Source organism: Castor canadensis, chromosome 1 (assembly GCF_047511655.1).
Source record: "Castor canadensis chromosome 1, mCasCan1.hap1v2, whole genome shotgun sequence".
In the NCBI taxonomy this organism is placed as follows: Eukaryota; Metazoa; Chordata; class Mammalia; order Rodentia; family Castoridae; genus Castor; species Castor canadensis.
In genome coordinates this window covers 147,273,254-147,297,415 of record NC_133386.1, presented here as the reverse complement: position 1 = coordinate 147,297,415, position 24,162 = coordinate 147,273,254, and the positions used below count along the sequence as shown (strand labels likewise).

Here is a 24,162-nt window from a genome sequence, read left to right as displayed (position 1 = left end):
TCCCCCCCACCCCCTCAATACCCAGCAGAAACTATTTTGCCTTTATCTCTAATTTTGTTGAAGAGAGAGTATAAGCAATAATAGGAAGGAACAAGTGTTTTTGCTGGTTGAGATAAGGATAGCTATACTGGGAGTTGACTCACATTAATTTCCTGTGCGTGTGTGTTACCTTCTAGGTTAATTCTTTTTGATCTCACCTTTTCTCTAGTTCCTGGTCCCCTTCTCCTATTGGCCTCAGTTGCTTTTAAGGTATCTGCTTTAGTTTCTCTGTGTTAAGGGCAACAAATGCTAGCTAATTTTTTAGGTGTCTTACCTATCCTCACACCTCCCTTGTGTGCTCTCGCTTTTATCATGTGCTCATAGTCCAATCCCCTTGTTGTGTTTGCCCTTGATCTAATGTCCACATATGAGGGAGAACATACGATTTTTAGTCTTTTGGGGCAAGCTAACCTCACTCAAAATGATGTTCTCCAATTCCATCCATTTACCAGCGAATGATAACATTTCGTTCTTCTTCATGGCTGCATAAAATTCCATTGTGTATAGATACCACATTTTCTTAATCCATTCGTCAGTGGTGGGGCATCTTGGCTGTTTCCATAACTTGGCTATTGTGGATAGTGCCGCAATTAACATGGGTGTGCAGGTGCCTCTGGAGTAACCTTAACAGACATTTTTTAAATGGAAATAATTTCTTGCATCTTTTCAGATCTCATATGGATCAAAACTAGAAATCAACAGCAAGATACAAACACATGGAGATTGAGCAATACACTTTTCAGTGGTTAGTGGTTCATCAGAGAAATCAGAGGAGAAATTTAAAAATTCATAGACTCAAAATGGGGAACACAATATAACAATCTGTAGACTATAGCTAAAGCAGTTAAGAGGGGCTCAAATAAATATCCTAATGCTACATCTCAAGATCTTAAGGAAACAAGAACAAGCAAAACCCAAAACCAGTAGAAGGGAAGAAGTAATAAAGATCAGAGCTAAAAATAATGAAATAGAAACTAAAAGATAAATACAAAGAATCAGTGATGATAGACTTGGTTCTTTAAAAAAATAAACAACATTGACAAACCCTTAGTCAAACTTACCAAAAGAAAAAGAAGACACAAATAATAAAGTTAGAGGTGAAAAGGGGAAGATTATAACAAATATCACTAAGATCTAGAAGATTGTTAGGGATTATTTTAAAAATTTATATTTCAATAAAATAGACAATCAAGGAAAAATGGACAAATTTTAGACATACGTCCTACCAAAATTGAACTAAGAGGACATTAAGAACTTAAACAGATCAACAACTAGCAATGAGATTGAAGCAGTGATAAAGTTTCCCACAGAATAGTCCACTGAACAGCAATAGAATACATATTCTTCTCAGCAGCTCACAGAACTATCTCCAAAACAGATAATATCTTAGGATATGTTGGGTTAATTAAGCACAGTTAAGTGTTTTTGGGACCATGAATATCTTTTTATTATGTTCCTGCTTAAGAAGGCTGTGTACTAAATTCCCTGAATTTAAGAGTAAACATTTTCTGATGGTAGTGGAATAAAGTAAAACTCTCAGAAGTAATGGCATTGAAATGTCTCCATTAAATATCTATTATTAAAATAAAAACAGTACTTAGAAATTCTCCAAAATTATTTCAATTAAAAACAGTATTATAACTAGATGATTAAGATTGGTTTGCTAGACAAATATAATACAAAAACAAAACAAACACAAATCCAATTCATATGACATTTAACCCAGATATAAATCCAGTCCCTTTGTACCCAGAAGATTTAAATAGCACTGTTATAAAATACTAGTTCCAAAGCCTGAGAATTTGTAGAATTCTTTTCCTAATTTTTAGTTCATTGCCAGATTGCTTAATATCTTCATAGCCTCTGCCACTTCCTAGAAGGGTTTGTTTTTGTGGCTATCTCTTTTTGTATTCCAATTTCTTGGATATGAAATTTGTCCCTATATCATACTTGCAAAATTATTTCAATTAAACAAAGATTTGTGAGGTTTGTGGAATTCATTGAAAATTTGGGGTTGTAGGGAAAAGTCACATTTCATGCAGTTTAAGAAGTCAGAACCAGGTTTCTGTATGTGTGACCATAATAACCATAGGTATGTTTTTAAAAACTACAATTCCAAATTTATGGCTTTCTAAGAAAATTCGCTATGAAATTTTAAGTCTACATAAAAAGTCTCCCAGGGAAGAAAAGCCCAGTACCAGATGGATTCCCTTCTTAATTTTACCAGACCTTTAGGTAAGAACTAAACCAATGCTCCTAAAACTATTCCATAAAATAGAAAGGGAGGGGCACACTTCTAAACCCACTCAATGAAACCTGTATTACCCTGATACCAAAACTGGATAAGGATACGACAAAAAAGAAAAATAAAAGACCAATGTCCTTAATGAACATAGATGCAAAATCATCAATAAAATGCTTACAAGACAAATTCAACAACACATTAAAAGATCATATGCCATGATCAAGATGGTTGCATTGCAGGAATGTAAGGAGGGGTACATATGCAAATCAATAAATGCAAAACAGCACATAAATACAATGAATGACAGAAATCACATGTCACTCAGTAGATGCAGAAAAAGCCTTTGACAAAATTCAACATTTCTTCATGATAAAAGCCCTGAAGAAATCAAGAATAGAAGGATTATATAAAAAGAAAAAACAAAAACAGGCTATATGTGACAAACCCACAGTCAACATTATACTAAATGGGGAAAATTTGAAAGCATTTTATATCTGATATTAGGATCAAGACAAAATTGACCATTCTCACCACTGTTGTTCAATGTAGTGCTTGAATATTAGCAGCAGCAATTAGACAAGAGAAAGAAATAAAGGGACACAAATAAGAAAGGAAGAAGTCAAATTATCCTTATGTGCAGATGATATGATCCTGTACTTAAAAGACCCTAAAGACTTAACCAAATAACTTAGATCTGTTAAACAATTTCAGTAAAGTAGCAGAATACAAAAATCAACATACAAAAATCAGTAGCTTTTCTATGTACTAGTGACAAACTGATAAGGAAATCAGAAAACAATCCCAATGACAATAGCCTCAAAAAAGTCAAATGCCTAAGAATAAACTTAAACCAAAGTAGTGAAAGACCTCTACAATGAAAACTATAAAACACTTAAGAAATTGAAGACACTAAAGGTAAAAAGACCCCTGGTGTACATGGATAAGCATAATTAATACTGATAAAATTACCATATTACTGAAAGCAACCTACAGATTCACTGCAATCTCAGTCAAAATTTCAATGACATTCCTACAGAATGAAAAAAAATTAAATTCATATGGACATGCAAAAACCCCAAATAGCCAAAGCAGTCCAGAGCAAAAAGCTCAATACTAAGGCATTACAATACCCAATTTCAATGATACTACCGAGCCATACTAACTAAAACCGCATGGTATTGGTACAAAAACAGACACATAGACTAATGGAATGTAGTAGAGGACCCAGAAATAAATCTACATGGCTACAGCCATCTGATTCTTGACAAAGGTGCCAAAAGTATGTTGGAGAAAAGCCAACATCTTTAACAAATGGTGCTATGAAAACAGCATAGTCACATGTGGAAACTGAAAATTAGATCCCTGTTTCTCACCCAAACCAATTCCAAGTCAGAATGGATCAAATGTAAGACCTGAGACTTTGAAACCATTAGAGAAAATCGGGGAAAACAGTTTAAGACATAGGCCTAGGCAATGACTTTCTAAATAAGACTCCAATTGGAGTTCAGGAAACAAGAACAAGAATTGACAATTGGAAATGCATCAAATAGCTTCTTCACAGCAAAGGAAACAATTATCAGAATTAAGAAACAACCCACCGAATGGGAGAAAATCTTTGACTGCTATTCTTACAGAGGATTAGTAGTAAATAGAATATATAAATAACTCAAAACTTAAACTCCAAAAGAAAAAGTAATCCAGTCAATAAATGGGCAAATGAACTGGATAGATACTTTTCAAAGGGAGTACAAATGGCAAATAAATACACAAAAAAAAGTTCCACATCTTTAGCCTTGGAAATACAAATGAAAACTACATTGAGATTTTTCCTAGTCCCAGTAAGATTGGCAATCATCAAGAAAACAAACAACAAGAAATGCTGGTGAGGATGAGGGGAAAAAAGAATTCCCTTATACACTGTTGTTGGGAATGTAAATTAGTCCAGCCACTATGGAAATCAGTGTGGATGTACATCAAAAAACTAAAAATAGAACTGCCATATGATCCTGCTATACCACTCATGGGTACATACCTGAAGGAATAAAAGACAGAGTACAGTAGAAATGCCTGCACTCCTATGTTTATCATAGCATTATTCATAATAGCCAAATTACAGAATCAGTCTAGGTGACTGTCAAGGGTGAATGAATTAATAAAATGTAATATATATATGTATATATATATACATACATACACATACATAATGGAGTATTATTCAGCCATAAAGAAGAATAAAGTCATGTCATTTGCAGAAATATGTATGGAACTGGAGATAATCTTGTTAAGTAAAATAAGACTCAGAAAGACAAGTATTGCAATTTAGGAATTTAGGGGGAAAAGACATGAAAGTAAAAATGGGGGACTATTAGGGAGTAGGAAGGAGATAGGGAGTGGTGGAGGAGGACCAGAAGAAGGTAATGGAAGGGGGAATATGATCAAAGTATGTTACATGTATGTATAAAAATGTCACAATTGTAATTATAATGTAAATTATACAATTAATATATGCTAATAAAAAAGAGGAAAGGAAAGAAAAAACCCTCAAGAATCCAATGAAAAACCATAAAACTAATAAAAGAATATAGTAAAGCTGCAGAATACAGAATCAACACAAAAACAGTTAGAAGGACTGTTTAGAAGATTTTGAATGCACTTACTGTAGAGGAATGATAAAAGTTTAAGGTGGTAGATATGCTTATTGCCACGAGTTCATCATGCTCAATATATACATGAATCACAACATCAGACTGTAGTTCATAAATATGTACAAATGACAAATGTGTCAATTAAAAATTTAATTTCTGAAATGACAGCCAGATATAGAGATGATCATGTCTTTGTGAATCCACACAGGCTCTATACAGTAATTAATACCCTTACAAGTGAAAATTTAATTTTATTAAAAATTTTCTATGTATTTTATAATATTTTCCATGGGAAAAATCTTTGTTTATTAAAAGTAGATCATATGGAAAATTTGATGTGAAAATATAAATAATTTATACCTATTAAACTAGGAAAATATATTACTCTTTTTCCCTTATAATATTTGAAATTTGGCTTTAACTTAACATAGAGCTTCCCTGCCATTTCTGCTTTCCTATTCTATCATCATTGTCTCTTCTGAGGAGACTTATAAATTCTAAATCCATTTAGAATTCCTGATTTTGTACTTTTTCACAAGCCAGGATAATCATACTTTTTAGATAGTTCTCTTAGAGAACTAGCAGAGAGAGTAAGAGAGAAATTGTTTAGACTACCAAACTGAACTAAGCACCTACCTATTTACCTGAGTTACAGCTCTTTAGCTCCACATGTCTTTGACATGGTAGGAAATGCAGTCGGCATTTCCTCATATTCCTATTTGGACTAAGGTATCACACTATACTTCAGATTTGTACAATAGGTAGAAGTTAACAAGTTCCTTTTCTCATTTCCGTCTTTTTTAGGTGATGGTACTCTAAGGATAGAAATGTTCTCTCATGTATATCTTATTTCTTACGTGCTAAGGACATTGAGATAATGTTTGATGTCATTTGTAACCCTATTTCTTCCCTAAAATGGAGGCTTAATCAGCTCTATCAGACAGACTCAACTTTCACTCCTACAGCAGCACTTGCTCATTGTCAGAGGAGATACTGGACACACTGCTGCTTATTGCAGTAGTGTGCCTTTACCATTAGGTCTTTAGTGTTTCCTGATATATGGCACCATGCTTTCATTATTCACAAACTCAGAAAGCAATTGGAGAGAAACGAGTATCTGTAATTAAAGCATCCCTTCCCATGACCATGGAGGGAAGGACTAGAAACTCTGAGTGCAATAGAATTACATTTGCATTATTGAATTCTGACTTGAAAATGGAGAAAATCTCTTAGTCGTCAACTTGTTTACTGAACACAGCCTTGAATGAACTCATTTATGAAAATGAAAGATTTGTGTGGTTATCTTCTTTTGTGATCATTTTTTCTTGACTGCAAACATGACCTTTATAATATTGTAGAAGAGGTACGTGTAACAGATTCTGTAGCCTGAAAAGTAGAAAGTCAAGATGGCTTAGAAACTTTGAAAAATTTTTTTGATAAATGGCCATGTATTCATTAACATTTCTTCAAAGGCAAGAAGTTTTTAAGTTTAATTAAACAATTGAACCATGATATGTTGATGTTTTAATGAGGAAAAACTCAAGTTTTCATGCTATTTTTGGTTGAATAGGATAAAAATGTTCCATTCTGAAAAAATAAAATTTTCCTTTCTGAGTCCATGAGAATCAGTTATATTGTGAAAAATTGATGGTACCTCCACAAGTTTTGTACATTTTCACATTCCAACATCACAATATGGCATATGTGCCCAAGCACAGAACTTGAAGCTCTGGATCCAGGTTGCGTGGATTCAAAGACTGGCTTCACCACCTACAAGCTTTATAATGCTAGGCAAATCTCTAGGCCTCCATTTTTCAAATCTGTGAAACAGCAGTAAGGTCCTCAACTAAGGGCTACATGAAATTATGAACGCTCTTGACATGTGGTAAGTACCCATTAATGTTAGCTATCGTTACTTTCACTTTCAGATTACTAAAGCCTTCCCATAGAGTGTTACTAAAATTGCATGATTTTCCCGATTCTCTCAAGGCTCCACTGAGTGTAGATGTGGGGATAAACTAATACACCAAGAAATATTTTCAAAGGTGATAAAGTGATTGCTTGTAACCTCATTGTCCCCTGAATTTCATGAGGTTCCTAGGGCATTTATTGTTGTAGATTGCCTTATTGTTCCAAATTCTTTAAGTCTTCCCCAAACTGGTATAGTCATACTCTGCCATTTATCTTTGAAGAACAAAGAAAGGCTATTCTCTCACTCATTAGTGTTGGTTTGGTTGTGTGACCTGCTTTGACTGATGGAAAGTTAAGGAGTGTGATATAAGCACCTTAAGTGCTTGCATGAATTCACTTGCTCTCTTGTATTTTTGCCACCTGGCATGAGAAGAACATGCCCGCAGAGAGCCACACGCCTTTGAATTATGAAAATATGTTGAAACAGAGATGAACTCAATCCAAAGCCTGAATATAGCCTAGCAAGGACAAGCCCTGCAGCCTATTGAGAAAAATAAACATTTGTTGCAAGATACTGAGATTGTTTTTTGCAGTTGTTTGTTATACAACTGTGTAGTAAAGAGTCAACATGGCAGACTTAAAATGCAACCTCTCCTGCCCTTCCCCCAACCTCTCCCAGTAAGGCTCAAACTCACAGGCTCTTCAATGCTAGGCAAACACTCTATTGCTGACTCCATCCCCAGTCCAAACTGCTTTCTTTGAGAAGGGCTATTTGCAAAGTTGACTCTTGGCTGGCATCATAGAACTTGGATTTTAGATGTTTGCTACGACTGTATCTAAACTATTTGTACAAACAATATGGTTTATGCTGAATGCCTGCTTTCCTTCTTGGAGTGTGGGTTTTTAATATGTGCCAGACAGAGGCTGCCTACAGGACCAGCTCCCAATAAAAGCCCTGGGTTCTGAGTGTCTAATGAGCTTCCCTGATAGATAACATTTCACATACATTGTCACAACTCATTTCTGGGGGAATCTGAGTGGAGTCTGTGTGGCTCCACTGAGAGAGAACTCCTGGCAGCTGATGCTTTCCTCAGACCCCAGGCGCCTTTTCTTTTTGCTAGCTGTGCTGTGCATCTTTGCACTGAATAAATTATAGCCCTGTAAGTCCTCCTGGTGAATCACCAAACCTGGTAGTCTTGGGCACCCTCCATACACAGTTGAGGGTGTATATGTTCACTGCATTAGCTGATCACATGTACAAATAACTAATTGTGCTGCTGTTAATTGTAACTGTTGTTTGATCTCGAGCTGATTGTAATGCCAGTTGCTGGCTTGGATTCATAGGCTCCTATAAAGAACAAATCTTTTGTTCTTAAGGGACCTGAGTCCCTACTTCTCCCAGCCAAGAGCATCCTATAAAAGGCTAAGGTTTCACCACCATCTTCCAGACTCGCACAGTTGAAGGGATATATGTGAAAATCCATTAAAACATCTCTCTGCCCTCCCGACCCTGACTTTTGCTCAGTTCCCGGTTAGGGTCTATATCTATTTGGCTATGCTGTGCACAACCTTTCTCTAGGTAGTGCTAATTGGGTTGGATTATAACAAATATTGCTTCAGTTCCCTTTATCTCTTACCCTGCCTTTATGCTATAATTATTACAATTACTATATCTACATAGTTATAAATTCCACAAAAAAAGTTATAATTTTTGTTATAAGTTGTCACCCCATTTTCAAGAAATCAAAAAGAAGAACTTGGAAACTCAAGTTTCCATCTGGTATCATTTCCCTTCAACCTAATGATCTTTCTTTGCATTTCCTATACTATATGTCTGCTGGAGATGAATTCCCCGTTTTCTTTTATCTGAACACTCTCTTCTTTGCTTTAAATGTTGAAAGATACCTTCTCTGATTTTGGACTTCCAGTTTGACAGGTTTTTTGTGTGTTTCTTGTTTTGTTTTGTTTTGGATCCGCACTTCAGATGTTGTTCCAGTGTCTTTGTGTTCTCAGTTTTTCTGATGAGGAGTCAATTTCCTTATATGTCATGTGTCACTTTTCTCTAGCTGCTTTTAAGATTTTCTCTTTACCTTTGATTTTCAGCAGTTTGACAGTGACATTGCTAAACATTTTCTTCATATTCATTCCGCTTATTGTTTTCTGAGCTTCATAAATCTGTAGATTTCTGTCTTTAGCTATGTTTGGAAATTTTTGTCTGGTCACTCTTCTGTCAGACAGTTTGTTGCTGTTCCACAGGTCTCAGAGCTCTCGTTGTCCTTTCAGGGTTTTCTTCTCCTACCTGTTACATTGGATGCTTTCCTTTCTTCAGGTTTACCAACTCTTATAAGTGACTTAATACCAATAAATTAGAAATTTCCTTTTTAAAAACTACCAAGAGATACACAAATATACAAAATCTGAATAGATATATATTTGTTTAAAAATAAAACATGTAATTAAGAACTTTCATATGTAGAAAGCATTCTCAAATGATTCCACTGGTTCTTTCTAAACGTTTAAAGAAGAATTAAAAGAAAACTTACATAAATTCTTGAGAATATTTCCTAAGTGATTAACTGACTTATAAGGCAACAACAATATTAATATTAGAACATCAGGAGAAGGATGTTATAAGAAAAGAAAATTACTGGCTAATATCTTTCATAAATATAGATATAACAATCCTAAACTCTATATTAGCAAGCTAAATCCAAAAATATTTAAACAGGACAATGTATCATAAGCAAGTAAGCAGTACATTCTAGAAATGCAGGTTTGGATTCACATCCAAAAATCAACCAATGTAATTCACCACATAGACAGATGAATGAGAAATGCCATATAATTTCTTTGATAATTATTGCAAAATAAAAGCATGTGATAAAACAAAACTCTCAAATATGAGAGAAACCATCTGCAGAGAGGAATAGAAGGAAAGTTATTTTACATAATAAAGGATTTTAAAAAATAAAATGAATCCAAAACTCCAAACAAAAACTAGTATCATTTTTTTTTAGCAGTATTGGGGTTTAAACTCAGAATTTTAAGCTTGCTAGGCAGGTGCTCTACTGTTTGAACCACACCTCAAGCTCTGGTTGTTTTTTTTTTTTCTTTTATTATTCATATGTGCATACAAGGCTTGGGTCATTTCTCCCCCCTGCCCCCACCCCCTCCCTTACCATCCACTCTGCCCCCCCTCCCTCTCCCCCCCACTCCCTCAATACCCAGCAGAAACTATTTTGCCCTTATTTCTAATTTTGTTGTAGAGAGAGTATAAGCAATAATAGGAAGGAACAAGGGTTTTTGCTGGTTGAGATAAGGATAAGCTCTGGTTATTTTGAAGATAGGGTCTTGCTTTTTGCTCAGGCCAGCATGGGCTGTGTTCCTCCTATTTTAAGCTTCCTGCTGTATTCCACTACATCCAGCTTTTTCCACTGAGATGGGGTCTTGCCCAGGCTGCTCTCAAACCATGATCCTCCTGATCTCAACCTTCCAAGTAACAAGGATTATAGGTATGAGCCATTGATACCTGTCTAAAACTAGTATCATTCTTAATGATAAAATACTGAATAAAGATGGGAGAAAGGCAAGGATGTTCTCTTTTCTTCTTTTGAACATTGTGCTTTACTTAGGCAATGCAACACAGCAAATGAAAAAAATAAAATTGTATAGATCTGAAAGGAAAAATAAAGCTATCTTCACTTGCAGATAATATGATAGTATACATAGAAAACCCTAAGCAATCTACAAAACATGAATTAAGGATATTGCAGGTGCAAGATTTGTGTACAAAAATCAATTGCATTTTTATGCACTAACAATGAATACCTGAAAAACAAAATTTTAAAATACCACTTGTTGTAATACCATTATAAAACACAAAGTGATAAATCTCACAAAATTTACACAAAATATTTACCAAAACCCAGAAAATAATTTTAAGTGAAACAAAAGAAGAAAAATATGTGGAGAGATATACCAAGTTTATAGAATGGAATATTTGGTATGGTTAAGATGTCAAGTCATCCCAAATTGATTGATAACTTTAATTCCAATTGAAATTGACAATACTTGCTTTTCTGGTTGAAATTGCCAAGATAATTCTAAAATGTATTTGGAAATACATAAGACCTAGAACAGCCAAACTAACATGAGAACTATAAAGTTTCAAGATTTATATGATTTTATTTTAACACTTATTATCTAGCTATAGTAGTCAACATAGTGCGGTATTTTTGTAAGGACAGAAAGAAGATAAATGGACCAAACTTGAGCATCTAGAAAGAGATCCACATTTATGTGATCAGTTGATTTTTGACAGTCTTCAAAGCAATTCAATGGAGAAAGGATAATCTTTTTAATAAATATTTCTGGAATGATAGGATATCTATATGGGGGGAAAAAGGACTTTCATCCCATAGCTAAAACTGAATACAAAATTTTGTTCAAGACAGGTCAACATAAATCTAAAAGCTAAACTAAAAAAACTTCTCAGAGAGAACATAGGAGAATATCTTCATCCAGGGGGTAGTCGCAGATTTCTTAGAACACAGCAATCACTAAAAATTTATTTAAAAATGAGTTTCATAAATTTTTTTTTCATTTTTCTTTTATTATTCATATGTGCACACAAGGCTTGGGTCATTTCTCCCCCCTGCCCCCACCCCCTCCATTACCACCCACTCCGCCCCCTCCCTCTCCCCCCCAATACCCAGCAGAAACTATTTTGCCCTTATTTCTAATTTTGTTGTAGAGAGAGTATAAGCCATAATAGGAAGGAACAAGGGTTTTTGCTGGTTGAGATAAGGATAGCTATACAGGGCATTGACTCACATTGATTTCCTGTGCGTGGGTGTTACCTTCTAGGTTAATTCTTTCTGATCTAACTTTTTCTCTAATTCCTGTTCCCCTTTTCCTATTGGCCTCAGTTGCTTTTAAGGTATCTGCTTTAGTTTCTCTGCGTTGAGGGCAACAAATGCTAGCTAGTTTTTTAGGTGTCTTACCTATCCTCACCCCTTCCTTGTGTGCTCTCGCTTTTATCATGTGCTCATAGTCCAATCCCCTTGTTGTGTTTGCCCTTGATCTAATGTCCACATATGAGGGAGAACATACGATTTTTGGTTTACATGTTTGATCACCAAAAACATAGGAAGAAAGGAATAAGCAAGCCGCAGAGACAAAATAATTTGCAATAAATGTATCTGATGAAAGGACTTGTATCCAGAATATAGGGACAATTCCTACCCCTCAATAATAAGCCAACTTGTTTTTAAAATGGTCATGAGACTTGAATAAGCCTTTCAGATAAGGAGCTATACAGGTAATCAATAAGCATACAAAAAGGTGCTCCATGTCACTAACCATCAGGAAAATGAGATGTAAACTAAGGCCACAGTGAGATACCACTACATACTTTCTAGATAGCCTGATTAGAGACTGGCAAGTCCAAATACCTTGCCAGCATTGGATATGAAACAATTGCTGTTTTCCTAAGTTGCTAGTGGGAATGAAAAATGGTACAGTCCTTTCAAAATACAAGTTGGCAGTTACTTATAAAGAAAAGCATTCACTTGCCATTTACCCAGAAGTTCAAAATTCACAGAAAGATTTGTAAATAAACAAAAAGGATTTGTAGGATATGTTTATAGCAGCTTTATATATAATCAGCTTAAAACTAGAAACAACCTAACTGTCTATTGTAAGAAAAATGGGTAAACAAATTGTGGTATATCCATACAATGGAGTATTACTTGACAAAAAAACCCCCAAAGAATTACTGGATTAATTTGACCAAAATACAGTATATTCACAGCTGAAATACCATTGAGGAACCCCTTTAAACAATGAATATGGAATTAAAAATGGACAGAATTGTAAAACAGGTCCTCTGAGGGGTTGGGTACATGTGGGAGAGGGAGAGGGAATGGAGGGGGATAAAGGAGAGTGAATATGGTTGATGTACATTATATACTTATATGAAATAGAACAATGAAACCCTTTAAAAAATAGAGAGCATGTTATCAAAAAATAAATAAAAATAAAGCTACTGACATAATTTGCTTAAAAATGGATTACTGATATATAGATGAATCTCAAAAACCTTATAGTAGTGTAAAGATCTATAAAAATCTCAATAAAGTTTTTAAGTAAAATGTTAAGCCAGGGACTGGAGGAGTGACTCAAGTGGTAGAACACCTGCCTAGCAAGTGTGAGGTCTTGAGTTCAAACTCCAGTACTGAAAAAAAAAAAGTTAAGCCAAAAAATTCAGACACAAAAGAGCACATATTATATTCTTTTTCATTTATATGAAGTTTTAGAAAAGGAAAAACTAATTTACATTTTAAAAAATTAGGACAGTTGTGTCTCCAGGATAAAATAAAAGGATTGTGTTGTACACAGAGGGGGTGTGGCACAAAGAAACTTTCTGGGGAATTTTCATATTTCTTGACTGGTATTGGTTATATAAGTGTACACGTTTGTTAAAACTCCTCAAACTATACAGTTGAAATTTGTATATTCTACTCCTTATAAATTATACCCTAGGTATTAAGAAGAGAAAAATGTTTGTATCTTTCTCTAACTTGCAAGTTAGACTTTATTTTCATACAAGACCCTGATCTTTTTGTGGTAACCTTATAAAAGAAGTTGATTTCTCTTCCCATTGCTTCTTTCTTTCTTCTGGAAACCACAGGAAAATGAGGTAAGATGGGTGACCATTGTGAGCAAAACTATAGCAGAAAACTTTTATCAGAATTTTGTCATTTGGACCTTGTGCAGGCCTATAATTTGAATGTATGACTCTAGAAATGGTTGCTATGGTGATAAACCACTTTACTTAAATAGCATGTATTTTACTCAAAATTCAGAGAAATGGTAACAGTTTCTAGTAATCATGCACTGGTATTAACTTTCAGGGATATGCCTAGAGCTTACAGGTTTTGCATCCATTATTACCAGATAAGTTCACCAGGTTAAAGTTCTGCCAGTGAATAATGAAATATGTATATTTAGCCCAATTTCTTGTTACCTATCTTCCCCTGAACACATGGAACCCCCTTTTCAAGATTAATAATATGAGCTGGAGGCCAAGGGTACTGAATTACAAAAAGGTGAAACCGAGGAGGACCTTATAAAGCCACCTTTTCCATCATTCTGTCTCCAGTACATTGACTATTCTTCAGTTGTCCCAGGTGGTAAGGCTTTGTCGACGATGAGGAACAATTGAAATGCTGCTTGGGGCAGTCACTGCTGTGACCATCCTGACTGACTGTAGCACTCAGAGTTGACTTCTAGCTCCGCAGTGCTAAATCTACCCCCTTCTTCATTTCATAGATTTGGGCTTATTCTTTATTGTTTTGGGTTAAAGAGCTCTCATATAAAGAAACGTTAACTCCTTAGTCACATTAATAGCCAGTATGTAATCCTACTCTGGTCCCTTTCATCTTTTTAGGCTGGTCATGTGGTTTGGCTATGACTTCATCATGTTTTTTTGTAAGGATAGAAGGATTTTTCCCTTGATATCTAAGGGGATTTCAGATGACAGTAACGTTTTCTTGCCCACTGTGCAATGGTATTTTAGATGTAGCATCTTCAAAGTGCAGTCTGTAATCATTTTTAGATCCTGTTGGGGACTGACAGATAGATGGCCAGCAATCTCATGATGGTCATTTAGGATCTTTTCCCTTAGAACAAAATATTGAAATTCCTCTGTCATCTTTCTCCCCCTTTCTACAGTCTTAGGGGAACGCCTCTCCTTCTGTTTGCCTTTTGTGACCTGCACGATCTCATAGCCTTAGCAATTTCACTTTTCATTTCTCTGTCCTATTACTTATAAAACTGTAAAATTGCATCAGTGACAGCATAGATCCCTGAGGAATCCCACCAGCTAGGAGAGAAGAACAGGAGAAACCCCAAACATAGATAATCTATAACCTAACCCAAAAAAGCTCTGAAAAATTAGTCCTAAAAAACGCCTGGAAGCTGGAATCTGCCTTGGACATTTATGTTCAAGACGATGAGAGACTTAGCTCTTTGAGAAGAAAACTACAGCTTGACCCAAAGACAGCATGGTAGCCATTCTGCATCTGTGTTCTGTTAGCATCCAGAATGGTTTCATTGGAGGGAGGGGAGGGGCTTAAAAGTAGTGTCTCAGACTCTTTGGAAAAACCATTAGGATTCTGCTTCCTAAACAATGTCATCATAAACCTAATGCAGCTACTACAAATGAGCAAGAAGAAATTGTAAGGTGAGTGCACACACACACACACACACATACAGAGTATTTTACAAGTTAAACCCATCCACAGAAGCTTCTAAGAATGTGCAGTAAACATTCACATAAAGGTAGGTATATTTACATTGATGTTGCCAGGGAGTGAAGGAATACATATTGTGACTTATTTCAGTGATGCTAGTTTAGTTTTAGGCCAGTTTTGAGACTTAATTAAGATATAGTTCTTTGTATTAATTTTGATATATATTAAATGCCAAACTGACAAAGAAAGAAAAAACAGGAGGCACTTTTATATGCTGAGGGTAAGAGTATTAATTGGTACAACTTCAATGGAAGGTGATGTGATATTTTCAAAATTATAAATCAATATGCCTTTTCCCCCAGAAATTCCACTTCTAAAATATATGTTCTATAGATATAGTGACACATATGTAAAGTCTAAGATTATTCATAGCAACGTTATTCATTCTAGTAAAAGATTTGGAAACAACCGAAATGTTCATTGTGAAGGAACTGGTTAAATAAACTATGTATATGTAAACAAGAGAATTATTACTCAGCTAAAAAAAATGTGAAGACTCTTTTATGAATTGAAATGGAATGATCTTCAAGATAACACATCAATGTTTAAAATAATGTTCTTTTAAAAAATTTTATTATTCATTTATTCACATGTGTGTACATTGTTTGGGTCATTTCTCCCCGCTGTTCCCCTTCCCTACCCTCTAACCCCTCAGCCCCTCTCTTTCAGGCAGAACCTGTTCTGCCTTTATCTCTAATTTTGTTGAAGAGAAGACATAAGCGTAATAAGGAAGACAAAGCGTTTTTGCTACTTAAGGATAGCTATACAGAAAGATTCCTAGCATTGCTTTCATGTACAAATGTGTTACAACCCAAGTTGATTCATCTCTAACTGATCTTTACACTGGTTCCTGATCCCCTTCTCACGTTAACCTTTATCGCTTTATAGTTTCTGTATTAGTTCCTCTGGAGTGGGGACATCAAACACTTTCATATTTTGGGTTTTCTATCTATTTCCATATCTCCCGTATGTGCTCTCCCCTTGTCATGTGATCCAAGTCCAACCACATTGCTGCATTTGCCTAGATCTAAAATCCACATTTAGGGAGAACATACGATTTTTGGTCTTCTGAGCCTGGCTAACCTCGCTCAGATTGATATTCTCCAGTTCCATCCATTTACCTGCAAATGATAAGATTTCATTCTTCTTCATTGCTGAGTAAAATTCCATTGTGTATAAATACCACATTTTCTTAATCCATTCATCAGTAGTGGGGCATCTTGGCTGTTTCCATAACTTGGCTATTGTGAATAGTGCTGCAGTAAACATGGCTGTGCAGGTGCCTCTGGAGTAACCTGTGTTGCATTCTTTTGGGTATACCCCTAGGAGTGGGATTGCTGGATCATATGGTAGGTCTATGTTTAGATTTTTAAGAAGCCTCCAAATTTTTTTCCAGAGTGGTTGCACCAGCTTGCATTCCCACCAGCAGTGTAAAAGGGTTCCTTTTTCCCCACATCCTCCCCAACACATGTTGGTGGTGGTGTTTTTGATGATGGCTGTTCTAACGGGTGTGGTAGAATCTTAGTGAGGTTTTAATTTGCATTTCATTTATGACTAGAGATGGTGAGCATTTTTTCAAGTGTTTTTTGGCCATTTAAATTTCTTCTTTTGAAAAAGTTCTGTTTATTTCAGTTGCCCACATCTTAATTGGTTCATTGATTTTTAGGAGAGTTTAGTTTCTTAAGTTCCCTGTATATTCTGGTTATCAGTCCTTTGTCTGATGTATAGCTGGCAAATATTCTCTCCCACTCTGTGTGTGGTCCCTTCAGTTTAGAAACCATTTCTTTTGTTGTGCAGAAGCTTTTTAATTTTATGAAGTCCCATTTGTCCATCCTTTCTCTTAGTTGCTGAGCTGCTGGGGTTCTACTAGGAAGTCCTTGCCTATACCTATTACTTCCTGAGTGTTTCCTGCTCCTTCCTGTACTAACTTCAGAGTTTTGCGTCTGATATCAAGGTCCTTGATCCATTTTGAGTTGATAGTAGTACAGGGTGATAGAGTTTGTTTCAGTTTCTTGCAAATGGATAACCACTTTTCCCAACAACATTTGTTGAAGAGGCTGTCTTTTCTACATCGTATATTTTTGGCACCTTTGTCAAAATCAGGTGGGTATAGTTGTATGGATTCATATCTGGGTCCTCTATTCTGTTCCACTGGTCTTCATGTCTGTTTTTGTGCAGTACCATGCTGTTTTTATTGCTATTGCTTTGTAATATAGTTTGAAGTCAGGTATTGTGATACCTCCAGCATTGCTGTTTTTGCTGAGTATTGCCTTGGCTATTCGCAGTCTCTTGTGTTTTCAAATGAACCTTAGGGTAGATTTTTCAATCTCTGTGATGAATGTCATTGGGATTTTGATGGGAATTGCATTAAACATGTAGATTGCTTTTGGTAGCATAGCCATTTTTACTATGTTGACTCTACCAATCCATGAGCATGGGAGATCTTTCCATCTTCTGTAGACTTCCTCAATCTCTTTCTCTAGGAGTTTATAATTCTCCTTGTGGAGGTCATTCACATCCTTTGTTAAGTTTACTCCTAGGTATTTGATTTTTTTTTTTGAGGCTATTGTGAATGGAATTGTTTCCATATACTCCTTCTCAGTTTGTTTGTTGTTGGTGTATAAAATAATATTCTTGCTAGACTGCAATTTGGACAAATATATGAAAGAAGGCATATAGTGATGTAGATTAAGTTGGACCATACGAGATTGCCATTATCAGACTGTTTTTGACCTGCAATCAATAGAAATGACAATGGAATGATAACCAGTGTCATATAGTTGCACGTATTTGCTTAAAGATGCATAGGATCTCTCTAGAAATGTACACTGTAAATTAACAATGTTGATTTTCTTTGATGGGGATAGGGCTGAGTTAACAGGGGGCAAGGAGAAGACTTTGAACATTGTGAACATTAAGTCACAGATGTATACTACATATTTTTTTAATCCACTAAAATTATAAATAAATACATGTGGATGAGGAATGTAATTTCTTATATTGCTACATAATGAAACAGAAAGTTCATGTTTCTACACCAAAGCAATCAGAGATTTCTGTTTAGTTTTTCTTTTTCTTTCCAGTTTTTAAAGAAAATTCTGAGAGTTATATTAAGATACGGTATCCACCAGCACCAGTGGCTCATGTCTGTACCCCTAGCTACTTGAGGAGCTGGGGATTGTGGTTTGAGGCCAACCCTGGGTAAACAGTTAGTGAGACCTCATATCCATATGACCAGATCAAAATGAACTGGAGGTGTGGCTTAAGCTTTGCAAGCGTGAAGCCCTGGGTTCAAACCTCAGTCCCACCAAAGAGGAAAAAAAAGATATTGTATCTAAGAGAAAATATCTCAATCTGTAGAGATTCTGGGAAAAAAACTACATCAGCATTCTTGCCCATGGGACAGTTTCTGAGTATATCCTGGTGATTATAATGACCCAAGTACACTAATAAATGAAATGGAAAAGTCAAGCCAGCTATGGATATGAGAGCATTAAAAACAAATGACTGCAATTCTGTTCCTATTTTATTAAAATATTAGTTGTAGTTGACACGTTAAAAAAGAAACAAAACATCTCCTCAACTACTTGGATAGTAACTTGGAATCCATGTGGAAATATCAAATGAGAGACAGTTACACTCAGACTCACCTTTGAAAAGGATTTGTATATAAAGTTAATTCTATTTTATGAACTGAAATTTCCAGATAGGTCCCATGTCTTAGAGACCAGAACTGTACTAAAGAGAGCAGCTTGTCCTCAGGTGAATATGAGAATGTCAGGGTATTGTATTTTCACAGTAGTGATGAACATGAGTTTTCAACAACCTCTTGACACAACTTACATTAGTGAATATTAAAGAATTTTAAATATTTTCTGCTTCTTGAAAGAATACATGGAAGCAACTCAAAAGTTGAGGGGAAAGGTAGGGAAAAGGACCTTTTTACATTTCAAAATTTATACAAGATAATTTTCAAGGTACAAAATGCCTTTTAGGTATTACCTATTCAAGAATTCGCATACGTTGTTACAAAGTCAGACATGAGCAATGTTCCAAGAAGGCACATATTTAAGGCCTCTCTACAGTAAACATTGAGAAGATCTTCTCTTTCTTAAAATATAGGTATCAAGCAGTGTACATGACCTGAAGTTTTGCCACAGCCCTAGGAACTTGCTTATTCATTGGGCAGATGTACATTAAGTGCCTACCACATCAGACGAGCCACAGCAGTCTGAGACAGCAGTTGAATTTGTAGTGTGTCATGTATCTTCTATTTCTGGTCTTTGAAAATTGTTAACCTGATTACTAATCCAAGTGTCCTCTGACTTTCAGTTAACCAGAATACTCAACTTGAGAGCTCTTTTCCAGATCATTCTATGTAGGTAAAAGCTTGCTGTGCCTGCACCCTATGCCTTGGTCCCTACAGGCTTTGTAGTTCTCCTGGGACAGTCTCTGCTCTTTCAGAGTTCAGCTTCACTGAATTAGAAGTGATGACTTTGAAAATGAACAGAAGGTCAGAGTGAACTCTGCATCCCTTAGGACACAGGATTTGAGATTGTTTCCTCCTCTACCATGGAGTGGGCTGATCTGAGAAGATACAATTGCCTGTTAAAATCCTCCTGTTTGTTTCAGGCTGTAAAGTTCACACAGAACTTTTGTGGCCACTCTCCCTCACTTCATTCTTAAAATCACCCCTTAAAGTAAATGTGTAAATATCCACCCCCTAGTGCCCACCACCACTTTCCCAGTGAGGACTAAAGACCCACGTGGTGAGACTGGGAATTCATGAAGGGGAAAGGGGAGAATGTGACAGTGGGCCATATGCAGCACCTTTGCACCCAGGTTGGAAAGAGTAATCAGGAGTCCTTGTCAGGGCACTCATACAAAATGTCTGGAAAGCTGGAAAGATGAGATGAGATGCGTGTGATTATGTCCAGTGAACTTCCCTGCACAAATGTTACTGGGCATTTGCTTTCACGTTGTGTAGCCTGAACAGTTTGCTTCCCATCAAACACTAAACAAGTCAGTCTGCTTGAAGGTGCTATATGAGTCTTTTGGACTTTCAATAATAATTTTGCAATGTGATTACATTATATACCAAATCTAGCAAGTGTTCATCTTGCAAATCCTGAACAAGTTGTAGTTCTTTTCTTCTTTGAGTTGACGTACATGTTTTTGTGTCTGAAAACTAATGCATGCCTTTTCTTTTATTTGTAGTCCAGTGCTGATGAAAAGACTTTACTTGCAACCAGTAAGAAAGCAGATATAGACGACTTGAACACGTGCTGTTCAAGCTCCCCACCTACCAGACTCATCCCACCTGAACTCAAGGCAGAACTAGAGAAAAGCCCTGGGACTTCAAGCCAAGGAGTAGCAACCAAATCCACCGCTAAATCCACTGCCCTGTCTCGAGGCAAAAAAAAACTCTAAGATTTCCTTCAGTGCGGACCAGTACAGAAACAAGTTGCTTCTTCTAGTGCTAAAGGGAGAGGAGATGAGGCGCATGGACAGTACTACACTGAGCTTTTAGCCTTTTAGTTCAGCTGAGCCCTGCCATGTTTTTGCACCAGTTTAAAATTGAAGCTCATTAAGCAACGTAAATAGCAAAGGGCATTGAAGGACAGCCACCAATCAGCATGATGATGGCTGTGACTGAAGTCAACTCAAGTGGTATTCAAGAGTTGTGTAGGGCAGATGCCCTCAGTGCAAGGCTGGGGGCATACTTGCTCTGCTTTGCTTCACATTCTTATACCTAGGCCCAATTATTTATAAGGGAAAACAAGAGGCCAAATATGGTAATGGAAGTTCCAAATAATTATGTGCACTTGCACTAGAAGACTTTGCTAGGAAATTACTAATAAGCTTGCCACAGCATTACGGCAGAAGTGCTTCAGGCCTTCACATGGGTCCTTGTGATTTTAGTTGCTATAGATTGTTTAAGTCAACTTACTTTAAACATAGGAAAATAGGACATTTTGTAACTGCTTGCCATTAACTTGCTAAATTCCCAATGTATTGATTAAATCAATAAAAACCAGATGTTACCTATTACATGTTAATTTTTATGTTAATGAGAGGTGCTCTCATTTAGGTCCTCTAAATTTTGATGTTGGGCCATTGCTGCAGTTATAGGCACATGTCTTTAGGGAATAAAGAGCATGAGGCTGGATACAAGAAAAACACGTCATTGCTCTTGTGTGGCAGGTTTCTCCTTTCTACCTAGGTAAATAATTTTTCCATTGGTTTCCCAAGAAAATTTTAAAGAAACAATTCGCATTTGCTTTTACCTTTATAAAATAACAACTTAATTTCATCCCTAAACCCCATACGATTATCACGTAAGTCTATAAAATGACCCACACTTGGCCAACTGAGCAAGTGCTAGTTGCGTATAAAACTCTTGGTGGCTAAGGACTGGAGGTGTGGCTCAAGCAGTAGAGTGCCTGCTTTGCACGCACAAAGCCTGGAGTTCAAACCCCAGTCCCACCAAAAAAAAAAAACAAAAAACAAAAATACCACAAACAAATAAAACTCTTGGTGGCTAGAGGAAGCACATGTGCTTCTTGCTATTAATTTAGAAGACACCACTGTGGTTCTGACTGGGTCAAAGATAATGCTGGCATGTATAAACCTGGCTGAGGGCTTCTGCCAGTTTTTTCTTAGCACCTTTAACATGCTTGCTTTTGGGGAAACTGCCAGCCAAACATGTCTAGTGAAAATTGTCTGGGTTTCATTTTAAAACTGGAGTTAACATGCTTCTTCCAGGTCTTTCTCCCATTTTGGTTATCATTTGCAGGCCTGTCAGGAGCCCATCTACCATTTCCTGGGCTTGAAGTACTCTCTCGGTGATTGGTGAGCTGGTCTTTGGGAAGTGTGTTCTATCCACCTGAGGAGAACCCCAGCCTCACAAGCTGAGTTCTCCTCCCTTGTAGCTCTATTGGAGGCAGAGGGGAGAGCCGCAGTCCTGTCACCCCTGGCAGAGAAGAGCAGGGATGGGGGCCTGATAGAGAGCTGGCTGCTGGTCTTGTAGAAAAGTCAATCAAGATGGTGGCTTTGATTCTGCTCAAACTCTAGGCCTGAAAATGGAATAATCTTGCGTTCAAAATGCTTTTACTTTCACGATGATACTGTCTTTTGGAATTAGAGAATTCTGTTGTTAAATCCACATTTCTCTTGGTCCTAAATTAGAGATTCTACTCAGTAAGCTTGAGCAAAGGTCCAGAAAAACCACTTAACTGAAAGTCAAAGCTATACCATTTTAGTGTGTCTGCCCCTTTCCGATCACACACCAACTAAGGCTAGCTGCACTTTTTCTAGAGATAATTCACATACTATTTCTATTTGTTATTTATTTGTATGGAATATACCTAGACCAGGCCATATCTGAACTTTGTTTTCCAACTGATAAACCTCTTTAATATCTGGGACTATTTGGCCATACGTGCTCCATTTGCTTCTGTGGCTGTGAGAAAAGTAACTTCCATTTCAGATTGGCTTTCTGTGACCAATTTTGTACTCTGAGGCCTCAATAACAATCTCTCTGACACCTTCTGTGTTACATAGCATAGAGAGGTGGGCTTTACTATGACCCAGAGGGACACATATTGCCTAGGACAGTACAGAGCTGGTGTAACTTCCAAGCGCCATGAATACTGATCAACACTCTGACTTAAACAGCAGATAAGGCAGGAGGAATATGAAAAAAGAGAGGAATGCAGGCTTGAAGCTGGAGACAGGTTCACCTGAGGAGAACAGATGCCATCAGAGGAGATAGGAAAGTGGCTGAGGGTGGGGGAGCAAGATGAAGGCAGTCCAGTTAATAAAACTGGGTGTCAACACATGACTGTGCCAAACTGGAAGCGGAAGTCAGAGGAAGGAAGCAATGCTCATAGGACAGTTGTTGCTGAAGGCCAGACTGAGGTCAAATTAGCCTCCTCCGTGGCCTGTGCTCAGCAAAAAAGACATGCTGAAGAAACAAAGATTTGGGAAACGGAGGCTGAGAGAGGTTGTGATTTCAAGAGGTGGCGGTAAACTTGCCCTTACATTTTCAGTAGGAATGTTATGTGCTGGGGCAGGGAGGGGGGGTGGAGAGAAAAAAAAATAAAAACATTATTATGGAAATACTTTGTTTAAATAATTCTATTTGACTCCAAAATGTAAGTTCCAGGTTAGACAGATCAAAAGCAGCCAGTCTTGAAAATGAAGCTTTTTAAATTCCAGCCCTGCTGTTGGAATAGAGAATAAAGGCTTTGTTCAAACATGCATTCCCAGCAGTAAGCAGGGCTTTGAAATTGGCTAGGGAAGTTGTATCCTATAATGGCTGCACTTGGCTGGAGACCAAGAAGCTGCAGCCTCTGAGAAATGCCCCTGGGCTGGGTATTTTCCATCTGCCCCTCCAGAACCACTCTAGTGTCTGCTTTGCCCTCTCCACCTAAAGGCGACCTTTATGGACTGAAGTAGTGGGCTCCTCTGGCCTTGGATTTGTTGGGGTTCTGTCAAGGAAGCACCAATGGGAGGTAAGAGGGTGGAAGAGTGAAATCCAGACATTTTCTCCCCCAAGGGATCCCCTACTGCAAGGCGCTGTTGGGCATTGGCTGCATCCTCCTCTTTGGGTCACGCTCCTCTCTGCATCCTTTACCACTGGGTTCCCAGCTCCTTCAAATAAAGACCAGGCACTATTATCCTGTGGTACCCTGTCTTCCTCTTTAGGTCTCCCTACCTTTTCTCAGTCTCTTTATAAATTCTCTCTTCCTTAAATTAAGTTCTCTCCTTCTATGTCTTCTATGAACCAGACCCTCTTGTCAATTTTGCCTTGTTCTTGAACCAGTTTGTTCCTGGTTTTCAGTTTCCTACCAAATAACAGGAAAGTCACCAGTACAAAGCCTAAATGAGTTCTTTCTGATAACCCTTTAGCCCCTGGGTGGTCTCTGGGGGCTGGAAGAGAGGGGTGGGGAAGCTGTTCCTCGGGTTGGAGCCCAGGCTGAGAATGAATCTAGCATTGCCAAGT

At 37.0% G+C, this 24,162-nt stretch overlaps 1 protein-coding gene across 1 annotated transcript in view; it reads left to right on the top strand.

Annotated features, from left to right (window-relative positions):
• Stk33 (serine/threonine kinase 33) overlaps positions 1-21,194 on the top strand; it is a 92,115-nt gene extending 70,921 nt beyond the window's left edge. The window contains exon 11 of the mRNA XM_074041048.1: positions 20,373-21,194. Within this exon, the coding sequence (XP_073897149.1) occupies positions 20,373-20,585 (213 nt within the window). The 3' untranslated portion in view covers positions 20,586-21,194. The remainder of the gene's footprint in view (positions 1-20,372) is intronic.
• Positions 21,195-24,162: the final 2,968 nt, after the last annotated feature.